The sequence below is a fragment of the Choristoneura fumiferana genome, chromosome 10 (assembly GCF_025370935.1).
Source record: "Choristoneura fumiferana chromosome 10, NRCan_CFum_1, whole genome shotgun sequence".
NCBI lineage: Eukaryota > Metazoa > Arthropoda > Insecta > Lepidoptera > Tortricidae > Choristoneura > Choristoneura fumiferana.
In genome coordinates this window covers 1,506,190-1,528,317 of record NC_133481.1, presented here as the reverse complement: position 1 = coordinate 1,528,317, position 22,128 = coordinate 1,506,190, and the positions used below count along the sequence as shown (strand labels likewise).

The 22,128-nt window shown below is 36.6% G+C and overlaps 1 protein-coding gene across 2 annotated transcripts in view; it reads left to right on the top strand.

Moving 5' to 3' along the window:
• Positions 1-200: 200 nt before the first annotated feature.
• LOC141431818 (ATP-binding cassette sub-family G member 4-like) overlaps positions 201-22,128 on the top strand; it is a 46,778-nt gene continuing 24,850 nt past the window's right edge. Inside the window, exons 1-2 of one of the 2 annotated variants that reach the window (XM_074093009.1) lie at positions 201-562; positions 20,551-20,735. In XM_074093009.1, coding sequence (XP_073949110.1) covers positions 20,581-20,735 — 155 coding nt within the window. In that variant the 5' untranslated portion in view covers positions 201-562; positions 20,551-20,580. Of the gene's footprint in view, positions 563-10,169; positions 10,245-20,550; positions 20,736-22,128 lie in introns of those variants that run through there. The other variant, XM_074093008.1, reaches the window with a different exon arrangement.

Genomic DNA, 22,128 nt, shown 5'->3' with positions numbered 1-22,128 from the left:
GACAGAGACGACATTGAGAGTGAGAGAGAGGCGCACAATGACCGAAATCGATGTTAGACGGCGAACGAAACATCCGCCCTCTCACGCCAACCGTCGGTACGCACGCACCGAGAATGCACTCGATCCGAACGTACCCAATTCAATGTTTATGTTGCTTTTGTCTTTATCGATTGTTTTTAAACTGTTGTAATAATGAAACGCATGGTTTTTAATGATGTCAGGGTTCAAGTTAGGCTATTATTGTATTATGTACGTTTTTAAATGATATGGTTAAGTACGTCACGTTGAATCGATTGGCAATGTCTAGGGTTCACAAACACCAAACAGCTGTACGTTCGTCTTTGTTCGCGGTATGGTTGGGCAAGCGGCGCGCCAAAGCCAAGTCTCGCCAGCGCCAGGTTTTACAGTCAGTAGCACATGAGCGGCCGGTTAGATGCCACGCACCACGTTATCCGTAAAATATTTAACCCACTTGCGTTTAATAAAATAAAACGATAACTTTATGTGTGCAGTGTTTGTGAATTTAAGTTTCTTTGTGCTCGCCGTGACGTGTTAGTATCAGGTAATATTTTTTATAAGTTTGTTTCATCTCATAAAGATGTGGGATTGTATAAATACAAAACAAAGACGGATTGCTTTTGAGTGAATAATCCGTGCAAAGAATCTTTGTCATGCGAAACAGGTAATAGTTTGGTTTTATAAATATTTTTTGCAACTTTCTTTGCGAACACACGATCCGCTCGAATGCTTAAACGAGGACTCGAACGAAACAACACTCGTAAACATCCCACCCAACAATTATTTCGTAACGACAATAAAATAGTTTAATTCCGATTCGCTGTTTGATTTAACCTTTAGATTAAACACCAGCTTCGTCTTCTAGTAACTTTTTCGAATCTTTATCTTCAACTACTCACAGTAATTTTCTAATTATCTTTATACATCAGTACATACATAACCCTACTCTTTTGCTCGAGGAAGTAAAAAAAAACCGACCAACTGTCATTACAGCTCTAATGTACTTTTTATCCCGACGCAAAAAGCGGTGTAGTTAATAGTCGGAAGAGTCTCTGTTCAAGTTAAATTTAACTTAAACATTTGAATCATTATAAAAGCAATGAAAAATTCCAATTTGAACACGAAACGAAACGAAAAAGTTTAGGGAAGGGACCAAGGTTCTCTTAAACTTATCTAATGTTAAGTAAGTATCCATTTTTTTCTTATTTATTTCAACATAACAATTAAATCCATTTATCAAAAAAATTCGCCGAATTGCAAAACGATTTGTTGACGAATACTACACAAATCTTATTTGTCTAAATACTCCACACAATCACACTGCCACTATACTTACCCTTTATGTTTAGCCATAGGTAATATAATTAGTTCACTTACCTACAGCACTTATTACATAACTTAGTTACAACTATTTTCTTCAAGGGAATTCATCCATTTAACATAACTTCGAAATTGATGTGCTTTAAGCATAAAAAAAGATTGATTTCAATTCCACCATAAAAGGATAATCTAATTTAAAATCTAATTGTCCGTCGATGCTTGCCGAGCCACCCCTAAAACAAATATCCTAGGCTTAAAACATTACATAAGTTGCGGTTCAATACTTAGAAAGTTAACTGTACGCGGAGCTCAAACAAACTTAAACGAGAATGACATAACGGTTACGGACGGATCAAAATCATAAGCCCAGTTTGGACCTGCAAAGATCATGCAAGTTGCATCACATCGCGAAGCCGTAAAGCCAACGAGATCGAAGTGGTAAATCCAACGCCGCAATGCAAAGCGACAAGCATGATTTTTCTTACAAAGGCCCTATTGTCTAACGCAGCTGGAATCACGATCTATTTCACCACTTCTTTCTGTCAGTCGGCATAAGACGAGGGTAGAAAGAGATGGCGAATGCGAACGTCATTGCAGCGCGTTAGACACCACACCGCCACAGGCCACAGGCCACAGGTGTAAATTGGCTTTTAGTCATGCAGCAACATTAAGATCAAAACTAGCTGACAACTATACAACTGGCTGAAAGCAATACAGGGCAGAATTGATGGGACATTGAAACTTTAACACGTGTATGATGGCTGGAAAAAGAAACTAATCAAAACCTTAATGAGAATTAATTGAAATCCTCGCATAACCGTTTCAATAAGTGTTCTTTGAAGAAACCATTATATTTGTGTAGATAGAGATAAAGAGATGTTGGACCGGTTACGCCAATTGCAAAAGCATTGTTGGCACTTTGACTTTACCACTAACGTTGCCAACGTGGCCAGCGTTGGCCACGAAAGCATAAAAATCAGCTGGCCATTAAAGTTCTAAAGGAAGCAAGACTAGATATAAGTAATTGATGTTCGAGGACGTTTTGCGAAAAGAGAATAAAAGTCCGGATCATTGAATTTTACATATTAATTTGATTGATCTACAAGTTTTGGCTTCAACGGAGTAACCATATTGTATAGGTCATTGATACAGGTATCCGCAAAAAGTAACGCCTGAAACAATAAATTATTAATTTAATTATTCAATCTGCTTTGCTGGCTGGAAACAAAATGATGCCCCTATTTGCGTTTGTGGATGTGTTTAACTAAAAGCAGATACGAAGGTTCCAGCTCACAGTCACAGACATCGAGTCTACAGTCCATAGATACAAGATACAACTAAACAATAGATTGCTCATTATGTTACGAGTACAGATGTTTTTAACATGATTAGAATAGATATACATATGAAGTTAATAAAATTCATTATTTACAGGCAAAGCACACTCGATTTAGCTGTTTTCTTTATTTTTTAAAAGATAATATTTGCAGGACAAGATATTATTATTGAACTGGTAATTATTTTGGAACAGTAACGAGATCTGAAATAAAGAAAAGTTTAAGAGCTTATTAATATTTTCGTAAATTGTAGAAATTACTTTCATATATTTTGCAATTTATAATATTTTAGGTTCCTATTAACTAGATGTTGGATTATGGCAGAAAGTACGCACTACATAAACTTAAATCGTCTTTGATGTGCAAATAAGTCAGATTAATGCTAATCTTGGTTCAAATCTAATCAACAAAGAGTTGAATGAACCCTATAAAGGTAATGCGCCGGAAAAAGCAATTAATTTCGTGACTTCAAGGAAGTCCGGCTACACTACTGGCTGAGCACAGCTGAGCGCAGCATTAATGAAATAGGTTCTACCGTTGTGATTCATAGAAGACATTACTTTTTCATGTTCTGCACATTATTACTGTTTAGAAAAGAAATTCGATCAAACTTTCATTTTAAACGGCTTGCTGGATTTTGTGCGGCCAATAATCCACTACTAAAATATGGATTCTGTGAGAGTTTATTTGATAACTTGTCAATATGTCTGCTATGGAAATATTGTACTCTAGTTATATTAAACTTTTACATTCAGTACGAACAATTTTATGCCTAAATCAAATTAAGATTTTCACCATGAAAAATAGCGACGTGATTGTTTCCCATTGTCCGTCAATCCGACAGCACAATTCAATCGACGGACTAATCGGACAGATCGATCCGACAACATTGAATGACACCATTGTGGTAATGAAAGGGACGCCGTTAGATATTGCTGGTGTTATCAGGTGTCCAGGCTGACGTAGCTTGTTCAATATCGAATCTAGCCAAATAGAAAATAAATTATGCATAAGAACATCTTTCGATTTCCATGCAGGAGTATCGAGCTGGAGTTGGAACGTGTATTCGATATAATTGTAAAATAACGCTTCGTCTAGTATTGGAATACATTGGAGTAGGTGGGTTTTAACGCGGGATTTTACGGTTCTATCTGAGAAGTTAAAGTCGTCAGGGTTGTATAGGCAGGGGAATTGTACAATTAGGGAATCAAAGGACGGAACGGACATTGTGGAAGGGAAAGGGGAACGGTTAGTTGAGTGTCGAGTTGCTCACCAAGAATGCCTGAAGTAAGCGTCAGTAGTTGAGATGGAGGGAAATGGAGATGCTGCGCACGCAAGATTAACGGCCTACTTATTTAAAAGTGTGAAAACGTGTCATGCTAGTTGTTAAATGCCATCATGTTTGAGCTAATCCTTTGCATACATAGGCTTAGATTAAGTTATTTAGAAATCATTGGTCAAACAAGCACAACTAAGTACACGGACACTTTTTCGAATTCGTAAAACTACTGCACTTAATACTTTTGGTATCTATTAAGCATGAAAAGAAGCGAGTTGCATCAATGCTTCCAGATGCAAAAAACACAAACTGCTTGGCAACATTGGTAATGTCAATGTGTAATGTAATGATCGTAACGTAACAACCAAACTTTTACTTCTACCCCAACAGCAACGGGGCTGGCCACTATACTGACAGGAAAGTACCTAATTTGCGACCTCATTCGAGTTTATTTCATTTAAAGTAGTCTCTGCGAGAAAAGAAACGTGAGCCAACATTACCAGAATGTAAATCGTTATTTGGTCTTTTAATGACGATTTTATTGGAAACTTGGAAAATTGGAAATTAAGCGTGATGTTACCTCTACAGACAAGACAAACAGAAAAACAAACAACCAGCCAGGCATACATAGACCTACAGGCAGGCAGAATTAGTTTCGTATTTATAATATTAGTACGGAGAGGAGTAAGTCGATTACGATTATCGAATCACTATTTATATCAATCGAAGATGAATGGAAAGTAGAGAAGAGAAGCACCAAAAGTGTCAGTAGAAGTTGACGTAGTTAATGATTACATGTCAATTTCAGACACTATTCTACTTACTTATTTACCTAACTTGTAAATTCCTTGTTATCTAAGTGCCTTTTTGAATTATTACAATGTGATTTAGTGCCAAATGTGATTGCGAAAAGCTTCTCGTGCAAACCAAGCACACTAATAAGAAAGTAAAGAAGAAAACCAACTTGCCTCCAAATTAAAAAAATGTGTAAGCTTTTCACAAAAGAAAGCAATCGCCATTCATATTTTGAGTGCAGAGTGCGGAGCAAGGAAGACGAAGCGTAAGTACGGTGGAACAAAAGATGTCTCCTGTCGGGTTTCACAAGCTCAATAAACTTGAAAAGGTTTTGAAACTGTATTTCACATAACATTAGGCGTACATTTGAGTCTCCCTAGGTACTTAATTGGCTTCTGTAAAAAAGCACTATATTTTATTTAGTCAACATTGAAAAAACTTTAAAAAAGTCAAGCTTATGACTAGAAAACGAATAAAAAAAAAGGCACAATGCAGCAGTTTTTTTGAATGTTTGATTTTAAATTCTTGACCTTATGCCAAGTTGACTATTAACTTCCTAAAGTTCACAATACTTGGATGAGAGGTACACCAATGGCAGCCTGGTTTGATCCTCGACTTTTGTTGACTGTTGTACGAATGGGGTCCATATTAGCTCATATACAATTTTTTATTTATAATAATACCGCTTTGTTATCATAATCATCATTTCTCCGAAAATTTTTATATTTGCCAATTTAATAGGCCAATTTAATACAAACTCAGTATACTACAGGGTTATTATAGGATCGCCAGGGTATGAGTGCAATCTGCGAAGCATTATGTTTTATGTCTAATGTACGCACTTGTATGAGTAGTAGGTACTGTAATAGTTAATTACATGTACGTATGATGTAATTACTCACGGAAGTTTTGCTATCGTAAATGAGAAAGTAAAATTCACTTTGTTGTTTATTGTTATATAGTTGAATGCCTTTGAGGAAAATTATCACAAATCACACATTACTGGTTTTTGTCGTCGTCGTTGTTGGGCTATACGTCACTGCTGGGCACAAGCTTCTCGAAATAAGAATGCACAAAATATTACTTGTTTTTTTTCGTAATGACTACGGAACTGAACCCTATCTTGGGCGTGTCCGACACGCTCTTGGCCGGTTTTTATTCTTTCAGCGCTTTTGGAAAAACCGTCATTGCCAAGAAGAATGTGCCGCAAGAAACTTGTCAGAATATGTAAAATACTTAGTAATTACTAATTAGTCCATCACGTTCACAACATAATCCTAAAATCCTCTCATCCTGTCTCGTTTTCAGTTTATTAGGTTCTGAACCTCACACACAACGCGAGCCTCTAATATAAGAGTCATCATAAATTTCAAGTAGGTACAAATATACTAAAACATCGATAACGATCAAAGATAAACACTCGGAAGTGCTGTTGCACCATCACACTTGTACAGATTTCGGAAGTCAACAAGCGGTAGCCGATCAGATTAACAAATCGCTACATTGTATAATGATTGCCCTTATCTTCTGATAAACCGCAGTCACTTTGTCTGCTTGACGTAGAGATTGCTATCGAATCCAGATTATTATGCAAAGTTTAGATTTACGAAGTTCTGTGGACTCTGTCTGTGGTTTGAATTTTAATTAAGAAATTTAAAATGTCAAGATGATCGAAGATAAGACGATGAAATTAGAATATCCATTTTAGATACAGACTCCAAAAGTGATTCTTCCAATTTCTTAAAAAGTCATACACGAAGTTGAAGTAGAAACTCGGCTTTTAAGAATTAAGTTATTATTGAAGCGGTTGTTGTTTCTGAAGTAAAAGAAAACAATAGGTTAATAACACTGCATAAGTACAAATTTATTGTTCCTAATGACTGTGTCATTTGACTTATTTAAAATCGTGAGTACTGAACAAATACATATTAAACTTTCCAGCTTATTCACATTCTAATCTTTCTTTGTTAAGTAGAGTAATCTTCGTAAACCATCCAGAAAGACCCGACATTTTGTTGCTCAATTCTCAGAAGACGTCAAAAGTAGTTTACGTCTTTGTGTTACTATTTTTGTACACGACCTGCATTTGGTTGCACTGTCGTAACCTAACCTCATTCAGGTCTATTCTACGTCAGATGAAGCAGCTAGGTCACACCTTCTATCCAGTGTTTCTATGTACCTATTATAGATGTTTTGTTTGACATTCTCTGCAGTCTCCACCGGCTACAGAACTGCAGTTTCTTTCTTAACTACAGCCGCCTCTTATCGTGTTTGTATGTTGATAAGCATATTTGTTGGTTAAATTAAATTACATCACAGTTTTAATATGTGGCATAAAATTAAAATGATAATTTACGGTTTAGGCCTCTTTCTAACTTGAGAGACAAGATAACATCGTAAAACGTGAATGAGTAAAGCAAAAATGTGTGCATTTCGCGCTAGGTGCATTGGAAGCTAAAGTTGTTCAATCGGATCACAGGAAGTGACAATCTGCGCTTTCAATGATCCAATGATGCGCACTGCTCTGTACAATAGTTTCGGATATCGTTCTGCTGGTATTGAAGTGAATGCAACGATGAATTGCATTGACAACTAAAACCATTCTCTGGCTCATTTTAATATTACTACAACCCCTTTTTTAGGGATCACATGTCATTGTCTTTTAAATCTGCCATCATTAAACACCAATCCAACAGATTGGAGAGCCTCTGAGGTATATCATGATAACCAACGAGAGAATGATAATCCAAAATGAAACAGCTTAATCCAATCGGTTTCAGATGAAGTTAAGTACAGATTCTAATCAAGAACAAATCTAAATAATTAAACGGCTTCACAATCATATGTTAAGAATTCTTGAAAAAAATCTTTAAAAAAAATATCGAAACTAGTAGAACCATTCCCGATTCATAATCAATGAGCTCATCAGTTTAATTAAAGGGTTTTAACAACAAACTTCGTGTCTTAGGTCAAAAGCTCGCTATATTTCTGGTTTATTGGAGAGCAGCCAAAATATTCTACTAGTAAACTCAAGCATATAATACTTTAACTTTTCTGTGGCTTAAGTTTTTAATCAATACTAGTGTCGAGTAGCTGTGGCATAGCGTACTCGATGTTATAGCGCCCAAATGAAACACAAGGCTAAATATGTGTATGTAGACGATATATTGATAAAACATAAAAGACGACATAGCCTGAATTGGCAATGCATCACAAAATGACCCACATGACGTCACGACGACAACGAAGACCGAAGGCAGATGCATGACTAGCTTTATCCACGTACTAGTAGACCCACGGTGTAAGGTCACTGAGTACATTTCTGGACGTCAACTGCCGGAGATAATAGAAATAAGTTGACCTTTAACAATAACTGTAAACTCATAATTACTTTCTCTCTCTCTCTCTCTCTCTCTCTCTCTCTTTAACTTATTTTGTCGATTATGCCAAAAAGTGTTAATTACCAGGTAGTTTCCATAGGTGAACTAACTCTAAGACAGAGTCACAGTGTAAGAAAATGTAAGTTCTTAGACTTTGACAGAGTCTAAGTTGGCGGCAATAAGGAAAATTATGGTGTATATTTTTGTAAGAATCCTGAAAGTACCTTCCTGTCGATGTAACCTTCATGTCAAATGTCAGATCAAAAAGAAGATAGCGTTACGAAATGTAAACATTATTCATTATTGTTTTCGTGGCATTCGTAATTGGTTTTCAACCGACTTCAAAAATGGAGGAGAATCGTCTGTATGTTTCTTTTTAGATACTTATTGCATTTATGTACTTAAGTTATTGGGTTTACGTAAAAACTTCATATTGCTCTTTTTATCTGATTTCAGTGTCAGGCCAATCATTTCGCTAAATCAATGCCACGGTTTGTGTTAGTGGCTGATAACGCTTAATCAGTAACTTGCTTCATTACCTGATAACACCGTTTGGATTAATTTGTGGGAAAATATGCGTTTATCTGTCAGGTGCACTTCTATTAAGTCCCACATTTACATATAACAGATTTGAACAGGCAAAATGTTCTGCTCTTCAAAGTGATTCGTGATCACAATCACAATGATTCGGATCTCGTTTGCCTTTATCCGGGCTAAACTAACTTCTAAATCTTTTTCTATTTTTATTTTTAATCCAAACGAGAATAGAATTCGGGTTTTTTACTCCTCTCAAAGGAGAAGTTAAAATTGTTTTAAAAGTTTTTTTATTAGACATGAGATTATGTTTATTAATCCTAAATTCGTCATCAGAGATAACAAACTAAACATTCTACCATATGTTTTATAAATTAAAACTACAGAATGCCTGTTATCGAATAGAAAAACAATTTTTAAACTACCTTTACAAATAACAAAGTTATAAAGGTTTGAAATTCAAGATTAGACAGAGAAAGACATGGCATGGCATGTGACGTCACACGCCAGTACCGCCATACTTGCTGCATAGAGTAGCGTTTGAGAAAGAAACAGGTACATATATTGTTTTTTCAAAAAATCACTTTAAATCCAATTTTCAACCGATTTAAATTTCTTCTTCGCTAAACACTATCTGTAAGTATATCTATATTTTCATATTAATATTAAGATATGGCAAAATCAGGAGTTGTCAAAAACCGTATTGTATTATAATGATCGAGGGCCTCAAAGTCGGCGCAAACAGAACATTGATTCGAACAGTGCCCAAGCTTTCTTCGTGTTTCTGTAAATAAATTGCGAGTAATTATAATATTTTTGCTGATGCATCATGCATGTTTGATGATCAGGGAACATTGATAGAAACTAGTAGCCAGAAGTCTCATCTTTTTGTATAACGATAGTCTTGTTGCTTCTTTCCACTCGACCATTTTTTTTGGAATAAAAATATCTTACAGAGTAAAGTACTAGCCTACCACCAAAATGTCGGTTACTTCACCTAGAGACGCTACAGAGTAGAAGACATCTACATCTACAACAATCGATTAAAAGCTGCAAGTGATGTAATATACTCGATGATTTTTAATTGGTGATCAAGATCAATTTTTGTAAATCAGTAATTGAGGACGATTAAGTCGCAGTTATATGTATCCACTTTTTTCTGTAAAGTGTCATGCATCAAGTGGTTGCTGGTTTTAATAATATCAGTAGGTAATTGTATTTAATTAAACAGTGAAGTGATTTCGTGAGGTCTACTGTTTTTTTTTCTGGTTGTTAATATGTTTCAACTTCTGGTCACCGTTTAAACATACCTGTATGTAAGATAGCTTCACTATTTTAATTGAGGGACGACAATGATCTCGCTCTTGAAGCCGCGGTTCAAACCACTATCAAACGATAATTCTCAAGGCTGTCGCATTTTTCCGATGTCATTAGGTACTTGTTACCAACTAGAGTTTGATAATGTTGATTTATTGTGATTAGGGCAGGAAAGTAGTGATTGCGACGTGGTCCGTGTCGATCGTATCGAGTGGTAGCTCTGTGATGGTATTGCTAACGAGTGCTAAGGGGAGCCGAGGGCAGGTAATGTTCAGTTATAAATAATCTAACCATAAAATTTTCATTTTTAATACAAGATTTTTTGCTGGCTGTACTTTTTGGTGACTACTTGCATTGTCACCCAAACTACATTTGCATAAGTACTAAATTTCAACTATTAACCGTTGAAGAGTTCCGTCCTGCGGAGACGATCCTGGGTGGAGTACCAGGATGTCACTACTAGATTATTGTATTTTCACGCGATTTACAAAAGTATTCCAAATTTCAAGTCAATCTATTTTGACTATTCTATTCTAAGTTGGTCAAATTTAACTTGCAAGATTTGACTACAGACAGATAGACAACGGGACAGGTGAAACTAAATAAAATCTTGTAAAAACCCCGTTCCGGGTCGTACTTTTGGTCCAGCAGATCTCGTGCCCATACAGCGGGGCAATGCTGGGGTGATGGGTACGCTTGGGCCAAGTAAGATGTGGATGGATAAAGTTTTATTTAGTTTAATTTTATTTTAGTTTTAGATTTATAGTTAGTTTCTAAGGTAATGTGTAAGTGTTCAAATTGTATATTTATTAAATTAGACCCTAAAAGATTTTTATAAAAAATTGTGATTTTCATAATCTCAAAAAAGTTGTAAAAAAGTTATCTTTCATTTAGATATTATGGAAATTGTATCAAATTACTAGGCTGCACATTGAGCAGACATCATTGGATAATATGTAGTAACATCGGCAAAACAGCCCAAGTGTGTTAGGTCTTAGGCATTGTTTTCTGGGTGAAATCTAAGGTACGGCAGAATCGACAATGACTCGATATCTAATATTGCATTTGTTGCAAGGAAACCGTTCTGACGATCAACTGAGGCAGGGCAGTGTAGTTAAGGTCCACGGAAGTGGTCAGAACAGAACTGACCGAACGTTTGTTAGGTCAGGTGGCGGTGTTTATTTGTTTTGACAGAAACTGTTCGTTTGAGGTAAGACACCGTCTTTTCGATGTGGTAGCTACGCTTGTGCAGTTCGTATGACTTGTTTTGGGTGGATAACGTACCTACTCATATTCAATTGTATTTCGTTTCGCTTCTGCTGATATAGATTTGATATTTGGCAGATACTTTAGGGTAGGTTTTTAAATAGGGATGCTACTACACTGTGTTATTTTAATGACTTGTATCACAAATATTTAACACGACTACATTTTTAACATGGTTGATTCGCTATTTAAAAGAAAGGATCGCCAATTCGGATCGGAATTATTTCCGAACATTCATCAATCCATGATATAATCATTAGTTTTATAATATGCTTAAGATATTATTGTCTCCTTGACAGTCGGCGAATTTTGTTTCGGTTTGATCAATAAATGATACCATTCAACCTTACTAATCATAACCTCACCGTGTTTTGTTTTTGTTTAAGCATCGAGCTGTTTTCGCGGCCAAACCCGTTTCTTTATTGATTACACATTTTAATACAGATGATAGCTTAGAGCCCAAGCTAAGTATATGTGGTGTATTCAAATACGTTGTCAGAGCTCTCGTTTTTTGAACAAAACATAAAGATCTTTAGACACGACGCAGTGTTCACTCATCATTAATCAAACGTTACACAATGCAAGCGACATGTATGGCGACATGGACGTTTGCGGTTTTAAAATGGATTCTTGTCAATAGGATTAGTGGCTTTGTACCTTTTGGAAGAGTTTCGGTCTTTGCTAGAAGATCAGATAGATTGTGTTAAGCTGCGCAAGTAGTTCTTTTTCATTCATTCACCTCATGCAATGAGCATAATAGTAAAATATGAAATGGATGAGCGTAAAGAAGTGAGATTCTTCATATACTTACTTAACTTTAGGTTACCTTCTTAGAGGTTGGTCGATGTCAAACAGTGGGTTACGCCCTTACGATATTACTGTATAGCCGAGTTCATAAACTTGTGAGCAAAAATTTGATCAAAAATACCTTAACACGACTCTATTGTTAACAGCGTAGAAGCGTGTTCAGATATTTTTGATAAAATTTTTGCTCACAAGTTTATGAACTCGACTATACATACACGTTACACACTCGAAATCTGAACAATAATAATAATAATAATAATAATATGCCATTTATTTCGGACAGAATCCATAGAGGTTAGTTACATACAATGAAAATACAAAAAAGTGGTGTTAGTAAGTACAATGCTGACGAAATTCTATGAGTACTAAATCGTAATGTGTAAGGCTTGTCAGTGTTTACCGGACTAAATCGCTCCTTACCTATTTTATCAAATTAAGATATACGTCAAGCCTGTATTACTTATTCTATATGTGAGTGTATTTCTTATTCTGTGGCAGTCTTTTGTTTTGTATTAAGAGAGACAGAAGCTGTTCGTCGTTCATTTATGAATAATTTTTAATTTTTTAACTACTGTACATTCATTCATTTCATAATAACAAAAGAAAACTATAACCTAGTCAAATAACTCGCCCCTCGCCATTCCCGCCACAAAGGTGCCATAACGCTCGCGGCATTTCCACGTTGGATAGCTATGGACAGCCTATGCACCAGAAATGACTCGGAGCGAGGGTCCTCCCCTTTTTGCCTGAGTCGACGGCCCAAATCACCTACAAATCGGTTTGCATCCGCCCCAGCAGCCTGCCGTCTCCACCACGATTTATTAATTAACTTCTTATTCGTATCAATAACAACGCAACGACATAGGTACATACGAGTACTAACTATGGGTACAACTCGCAGGTTCAACCAATTTACAATACAACAAAAGTTCAGAGAGAGTTCACGTTCAGAGACGGCCGGAAGACCACATCGTTAAGCTTGCCCTAAATTTGCCAGTGACGAAGCGCGGACGTGGAAGACCACCCTCCACTTGGCTGACGACGGTCGAGAAAGACCTCAAAGAAGCAAAACTGGACGCGAGCACGGCACATGACCGTGTGAAGTGGAAATTGCGGACAAGGAAGGCCGACCCCAAGTAGATGGGATAAGGTCTAGCCCGGATGATGATGATGATGATGTATTTAGAGATAATGATTGTTTATCACATCTGAACGGGTCTAGCTAGGGCTAGCGATAGTGCTATTATTGTCGCAGCTGTTCCATTCATTTCATATAATGAAAGCGGCAAAAGTTCATTTGCATCAGACATTAAGTTAATATCGATCGGTTGTGTGAACCAATTGTTTATTTATCAGCATGTTAACTTTATTGACATTACACAAAGCACAGTAGATACAGTTATTAAATGTTTAACCTTTGTCACCTATCATTTTGTTGACATAAAATTATGTGGTCATATTCAAATAAGTTTTTGGTAAAAAAAATATTTTTAATACAATATTTTTTTGTGACGAGGAGCCTCTGATTCTGAAAACGTGTATAGGTCGAAGAAAATGACAATGTATACGAAAATACGAGTATAACAACTGCAAGGTTGCCTGCAGGGCTACTACGAAACTCGAAACTTGAAGTTCGTGTCGTGCGGTCCCTCTCCCTCTCGTATTAAATAGTGTAAGTGTCAGAGGGACCGCACGACACGAACTTCGAGTTTCGAGTTTCGTAGTAGCCCTGCTGGTCCTTTAATACGAAGTGCAAAATTCGAACTTTGTGTCTTGCCGTCCCGCTGACGCTTATATTATTTAAAACGAGAGTGAGAGGGACGATACGATACGAACTTCGATTTTCGAATTTCGTAGTAGCCCCTCTGTATACTTTTGTTTTCATTAGAAATCAATACAGCAAATATCCCGCATAAATAATGAATCATTAAACGAGGCTAACCTTGACTTGGATTTTACGAGTTCAGCCAGTCCGTTATTAATAGCAAACTCATTGATATTCAACTGTTAACTACCTAATTCATTAGTATCTATTCTCGCTACTACTTGCAGATTGTTATCATTTAGTTAGAGGGAGTTGCCCCAAGTTAGTTAGTACTCATCAGTGGATCAATAAGGAGTACCTACCGTTCCGGTAATTTCGACCAGATCATCAGTCCATCGTGTGAGTGGTTTATCGACATTTCTATGTCCTGCAGGGCTACTACGAAACTCGAAGTTCGTGTCGTGCGATCCCTCTGACACATACTATTTAATACGAGAGCGAGAGGGACGGTTAGATACGAACTTCGAGTTTCGTAGTAGCCCTGCTGAGGCCGTATTGTCTAATCGTTCACGATCGCATTCACCATCTCTTCCTCCCTCGTCTTATACCGTGTGGCAGAAAGAAAACTTCGCAGTTTCGCAGTGAACAACGATTATGATTCCGAGTGAGTTAGACATAAGCGTCTGTTCTAGGTCTCCACTCAAGTGTGAATAAAAAAATTGTAGCTTGTACATTTGTGAGATATATTCTATGTTTAAAAGTATCCTAATTATAATTTATCGCTATCAAGCCTCATGTATTTAACAACGGTATTTTCAGTATGTTTTCCATTTATTTTTACTCTAAGCCGATTTCCGTTGGCCCTTAAAAGTCAAACGTCAGTTCGTCGGAACAAATCCTTACTGGACGTGCGACGCGTCCCAAAATAGCCCGGGAAATAAAATATAATAAGTGGCGTCGCTTGTGGGTGGGTGCGGAAAGGATGCGGTTTATGCTCTGTGACTGAAAAAAAGTGGGTGTTATTTTACCTAAATTCGGTGAAGCAAAAGGAAGGATCAAAAGTTTACTTGTGCAACTGTTCTCTGTAACCAACGGTGTTGCTGGTGTAATTATGTGCATGATTCTAAAAATCAGTTACACAATCACAATGCTATAAAAGATTTCTTTAAAATGGCTGAAAGGCTGGTATTTAAAAAAAAAATACAAATAATCTATAAGTATTGTTATCACAGCGTCACAATATTTTGCGAGAAATGGTCGAGAATTGCGATCTGTAAAGGAGAACATCTCGACATCCGCTGGACAGATATACGAAAGATTGTTTCCCAAGCTTATACGAAGACGAACAGAAAAATATTTATGGGGAAATCGCAAAGACCGAAAAACTAATACAAAATAATTAAACTAATATTTTAAACTATAAGTGAGACTTACGAAAGTTTACTAAAACAGTATAAAAACAAAATAATTAAAAAACCAGAACAAAAAAAAAAGAAAACAAAATCCTCAGCAGTCAGCAAATTACAGTTGATGAAAAGTACCCATTCATCCTTGAGCACAACACCGATCACAACTAGTGATATATGCAGCTGTTTTCAAGTTGTGTTACAAGAAGAAACGCTCGGAACTTGTGTTTAAAAGTAGGCTGGGACATACTTTCACGAAGGGGTGGTGGCAAGTCATTCCGTATCTTGGACGCTGCAAATTTGAAACCACCACCTCTGCATCCCTTTGTGCGATGCTTGGGAATCATTGCATTGCATAAAGTTGTGACTTACTCAGCATGCATACATCTCTAACAATTACTGGTGGCATAAGCATAAAAAATACAGTGGGCTAGGTACACTATTCGAATCATACTTTAGTTTTTTTATTTAGTTTCTAAAAAAAAAAATTGGTGTACAATATAATATACAGAACCAAAGCCATTACCTTTTTTTAATCCCTCGGTATTAAGTTCCAAATCATGAGTCGGGTTCCTTTTACCGATGGTAGAAAATTGCTGTTTTTTATACCCTCGGTAATAGAAGCTCAATTCGCGGTATTAGAATCACAGCCTGTCCATTACCACGGTAATAGAAGATTTGGGTATTTTGATTTCAATAATTATTTTATCAAGTACTAATAACTAAAACAAGCCCAAAAAGTTACGACACTGAAAGTTCAATAAACGCTCTTAAATAAATAAAATTCTCGTTTGTTAAGGAGCTTTGATACCCTTAATTTTTGGGACTCATTTGAAAACTTCCTTAAGTACCACGGTAATAGGCGCCGTTACCTTACAATTTTTTTTGTACCTATCTACTAGTTCATAATCATCCCCAGAGACTAAGAAAAATCGGCGAACATGCCCTACAAATTTAATAAAGTTGCTAGCAGGAACTTGAGCTGACACATTCTTTATGGCCAAAGCAATTTGGCTTGTGTCAAATACCTACAAGGTCTGAGCAGGGAACTGTTGTCTTTTGCGGGACCTGAAAATTTCATGACATTACTTTTCATTATTTGAGTAGATTGTGATATTATGCTATTCACTATGACTTGACGCCACTCTGTATAAAATTTCGCGTTAATTGAAAGTGTCAGGAAGGATTAATCAATCTAGATTCTAGTCTAGACAGTGCGAGCATAATGCCTCTATGACCTTTTCCTAAAACATCCCACTGGTATTTATTCTTAAGTAAAACACGCCCGCGCATAGCGTGGGTAAACTAACATTAATCACTAGGTCTTACCCGCGGCATTGCATGCGTAAACCTGGTAAAGGCCCTAGCAATTGAATTTGATATTCCAGGATTTCATAAAAATTCCTCCCTTGGGACTTTGCAAAAATACGGTATTTCACAACTCCTGATTTTGCCATATCTTAATATTATTATGAAAATATAGATATACAGATAGTGTTTAGCGAAGAGAAAATTTAAATCGGTTGAAAATTGGATTTATAGTGATTTTTTGAAAAATCTATATACTTGTCTCTCTCTCAAACGCTTTTCTATATGCAGCAAGTATGGTGGTACTGGCGTGTGACGTCACATGCCAATATGTCTTTCTCTGTCTAATCTTGAATTTCAAACCTTTATAACTTTGTTATTTGTAAAGGTAGCTTAAAAATTGATTTTCTATTCGATAACAGGCATTGTGTAGTTTTAATTTAAAAAACATATACAAAATAGTCAAATACCGTATTACATTATGTTAAAAAACTCATTATGTGTTCCTCAGATCGAGTTCACATATATATACGCGTAGTGAATGAATACATTACAATAATGGTTACTTCTTGCATTACTGAACTATACTTTCGATAAATAGAGCGGATTCCGGCACAGTTGTTACATGCCGCAACTCATCGACCTCTGTTAGACGGGTCAATAGAAACAATACAAATAGAACCAACAATAAATTATCTGTGTCAAATTAATCTGTAGTAGACCAAGCATGATTGACGTCAATGGTCAACAACCATACATAAGAGTTATGTAGGGAGGGGCATAGATTAAAGACGATTCGAGTCTTTTCTGGGAAATTGCATACGTTTTTATAATAAAATTCCAAAAAATATTATAAATGAAACGGATACAAAATTCAGATCTATTGTCAAGAAGACATTAATATCAAAGGCGTATTATAAAGTTAACGATTATATCATGGACAGGGATATTTGGAAATAATTCCGATCCGCCTTAGGGATCCCTTTAAATAGCGAACCTACTGTGTTAAAAATAAAGTTGTGTTAAATACTTGTGATGTATACATATCATTTAATAATATTGTAAATCTGTTTTAAAAAAAAATATATACCTCGTTGAGTTTCTTGCCGGATTCTTCTCAGCAGAGGTTTTTCCGAACCGGTGGTGATTGGTGTGAATTGACCCGTGATATTTATTTATTTTATTTAATATCGAGTTATAAAACATTTAATTTCAATAATAACCATATCGCACATTTTTTTCTAAAAAGTGTCCTACTGTGATCCCACCAGTTATGAGTTCCATTTGAGCATGACGGTAATGGGACTTTTGGGACAACAATATGATAAAAATATTAGTGCCACTTGTCCCATGGGACAACTGGGACGTAATCATCCCAGTAGTCCCATGATGGGACAACTCAATGGGACTAGTGGGATAGACGGGATTTTTTTTGACATTCATAAGTGCTTGTTATAGCCTAAATTGAATAAAGATATTTTGACTTTGACTTTGATACAAACCGGCCGATCGATTGTCGTAGGACGTCCACCAACGAGATGGACGGATGGTCTCCTCAAAGCCACGGTAGATGCAGGCCGCTTACAACCGAAGCAACTGGAGGTCTATGGGGAAGGTCTATGTCCAACGGCTGATATGATTATGAAGTGATTGTCGGGACACGCGCTATGTATTAATTAAGTTTTTTTTTACATAAACCTGACCCGTGATTGACCCGTATCTCACCTGATGTAAATTGCAGATGAGGTCAAAGGTGTATCTCTCTGGTTCAGTAACAGCCTATTCTCTCTAGCCTCGAAGAGCCGTAGGTTTTATTTATGTATCTGGAAATACAAACAAACGATGGAAGCGAATTTCATTCCGATTATTATTATTATTATTACTCATTATCTTGCAAAACCTATACAGCTGCAATAGTTTTCATTTTAAATTCGTTATTTAATATGTAAACTACTACCATTTTTTACGAATAAAACATATTCATTCAGCTCTACTTGACACTAATAAAAATTAAAATGAATATATAAATAATAAATAGTTATCGTGGGGCATTACTGCAGGGCTACTACGAAACTCGAAGTTCGTGTCGTGCTGTCCCTCTGACACTTATACTGTTTAATACGAGAGCGAGAGGGACGGTACGATACAAAGTTCGAGTTTCGAGTTTCGTAGTAGCCCTGCTGACACCAATTTATTGACCTAGGCCCAAACTAAGTAAAGCTTGTACTATTGGTAGTAGGCAACGGATAAACATACTTAAATAGATAAATACATACTTAAATACATAAACATCCAAGACCCGAGAACAATCATTCGTATCATTCACCCAAATGTCTGACTCGGCCGGGGATCGAACCCGGGACCTCAATCTTCGTAGTCAGGTTCTCTAACCACTTGGCCATCCGGTCGTTAATTGAACTTGGTTGGTTGATTGAATTGTACTTTTTAAGCTTAATATTTCTCAAGCGAATCCTTGCAAAATGTATCCTCAGTGGATCCTTAACTTTCATTCGAAATATTTTAGGACTAATAAAAAATAAATAACATAAGGTGCTGACAATGACGTGGTTTTGTTGAATCGACTATCATGCCGCAGTGCGCGTATTATCGCAAGAGGAGACTGAGATAAAAAAAAAATGCTTTTAGTGCCCCGTCTATTATTGTTTTTAGTCTATGATGGAGATTCCAATGTTCATTGCAACTTCATATTTGTTACATGGTGCTAAAGTCCTCATTGAAATAACTTTGTAGAAGAATAGTGATTCAGAGTTGGATTTACATCCGATTGCCCGAATTGAGGGTGCATTTATTTACCAGCCGTTCCGTTACTTTTATTTGCAACTTAATTTCTATTCAGTTCTGCTTTTCAATTCCTTACGTCATCTGGACAGTATGCGTTATTTATATGTGAACTTATCTATTTGTAAACGATATACATATAAAGTCTGGACCAATTGGAGCTATGGACTAGTTCGGTAGCGGACGCAAGTGAGTAGTCAGCTGCGATACGGTCGTTACCACGCGAGTATAGGTCATGTAGATGTAACGGTACTCTTTTGTCGAAGCAGCGCCGAGACTTGGAGAATTCTGCAAGTCGCTTTAGTGGTCTCCGCTCTTCTTGTATTCGATGTGATGTGAATTACAAATGATCATAGCGGTCAATCCTGCTCATCTGTGCTCCACTCTAATTCTATAGAAGTGTAACCTTATTGTTCTTCTATTGTATTAGCCATTACGAATCTTTCTATTTCGGCTGTCTGTTTGTGTGCAGTGTTACCGTAAGCTGTGCGATCCTTAAAATAGGCAATTTGTCCCTAATTTAAAAGAGCTCGTATCTTAAAATCGGTAGGCTAATCTTACTAGGTGAAGTTGACTCAGTGCTTCAAGATCCAGTAAAGTTTTACTTTCAAAGTAGTGATGAATTGCTTTATATTTGACAGTACCCACCGTCTACCGCATATTAAAAACTTCTGCTGGTTTATGCCACAGTTGATGTGATGTAGTACGTACCCTCGCCGGCTATCTTCGCATTATCGGTTGGTTCTTAACATTAAACTAACCTAATTATAGTGCCCGAGAAGGCCGGCTATTTGTAGGTACTGCCACAACAAACTGTTCCTCAAAATCCACCATCAAAATTGGCTTTTCACCCTTGCCTCTAGATTTGGCATCCTTCCCCACCCATAGCCTAGAGTGGCTTTTTTACTCATTTCTCTCCAGGTCTTAATCAAATGGTTTATTTCGTTTTCTAACGTACACCTTTATTTTTCATCATCATCCCAGCCTACAAAGTCTGGGCACGGCCCTCTTCTCAGAATGTATACGTAAATTAAATAAATATATAAATAAATCAGAAAAGAAAAAACTGATTTGAACTCTAGACCCCAGATTACAAGTCCAATAATATACCGCTCTTCTGCACGTCTTCTAGTATTATCCCTCAGTCTGTATCTACGGCGCCCATGGCCTTATTTATCTTGATAATGAAACTTAAACCAATATATGCTCCTTATTCCAGGGCCTAATACCTCACAATGGTAATGCAGCGATGACGTCTGAGCTGAAGATGGAGTCGAAAGGCACCCAGATCCACTTGCCGCTGGTGGGCCGCGGGAGCCGCGGGGAGCTCGGGGACAAGGTCACGTTCAGCCAGGTCAAGTCACCGCCGTTCTCTGAACAGCTCAACAATGGACAGCTACTGGGGTAAGTTGGCTTCCTTAGATTAATGATAGGAATAGATGGATGGAAGGGACCTACTGAGAGCCCTGAATTGCATATAAAGCTGCTTGTAGTATCTAATCGCTTAAAAATTATGTCCTCGTGAGTCCTCGCGTATTTTATAAAGATCAAATTGACATTAAGAATAACGGCCGAATGTACAGTCGAATAAATTGAATCATGAACTAGGGTGGAACCTTTGTGCTACTAATGTCATGTTGACATCTCATACTTTTGTATAGGAAATCATAGTGAAATTGATTAAAAGGTTTTACCCAGATTCAATTTGTTCGACTGTACTTTATAAAGCACAGTTTATTATACTCTTTATTGTACAAAATAAGTAAACAAACACAATTGACAAACATTACATATAGCATAAAGACTTTTGTGAAATAATCAAAGGCAAAAAAATCAAAACTATTCCTTGGCTGGGGTAAATTTTTTGCAAAAAAAAAATGTTGAAATAATATCACATATAACGAAGCTGGTGACCCACGTCTAGGTCTTAAGTGATCTGTTAAAAAAGTTAGGACTTAGGATAGAAGGATGAACAATACCGACCGATGACACAACAAAAAGTTAACACTGCACACTTTACGATTGGCAGTGAGATTGCAAGCAGGGCGTCCTGCAAGTAGGGCTTTGAGTACCTAACTCAATCTGGTTTTATCTGCTTTTACTTATCTTACCAACGATGTTCACTTTTCTGGTTATGCGTCTCTTTATCCAGCTCTAAAAACAAATCATCACTCGAAACGCTAATGGAAGCTTGTAAACAATTGGAAGAATAAGGAGCAGCATTATTTTTAGATGCAATTGATATTAATTGCATATAATTAGGTTCAATCACTCACTCGTCCAATAGCCAACATATTTCAATTGGAACCGATATTATTAAAATGCGTGTGACTTCTTTTGAATGTGACTTTTATAGAATGCATCATTTAATTAAAAAGTGTTATTTGAAACTGAAATCATACTGTTTGATCAGAAGATTCCTACTACACGTAATATAATTACAAGCGCGAAAGTTTTGTGGGGATGTATGGAATGTATTGATGGATGAATGTTTGCGACTGCTTCAAGCAAAAATTATTAAATGGATTTTGATGAAAATATCTGGTAGGTATGTATATAGTTCATCTGGAATACCAGATATGCGCTATTTTACAAGCTTTTATTTAGTTTCACCTGTCCCGTTGTTTGTCTGTACGTCTGTCTGTAATCAAATCTTGCAAGTTCAATTTGACTAACTTCCAGTACCAGTAGTCAGATTGACTTGAAATTTGGAATACTTATGTAAATCGCGTGACAATACAATAATCTAGTAGTGACATAGTCCTCTTAGGTAGTCTTCAACGGTTAATAGCATCGA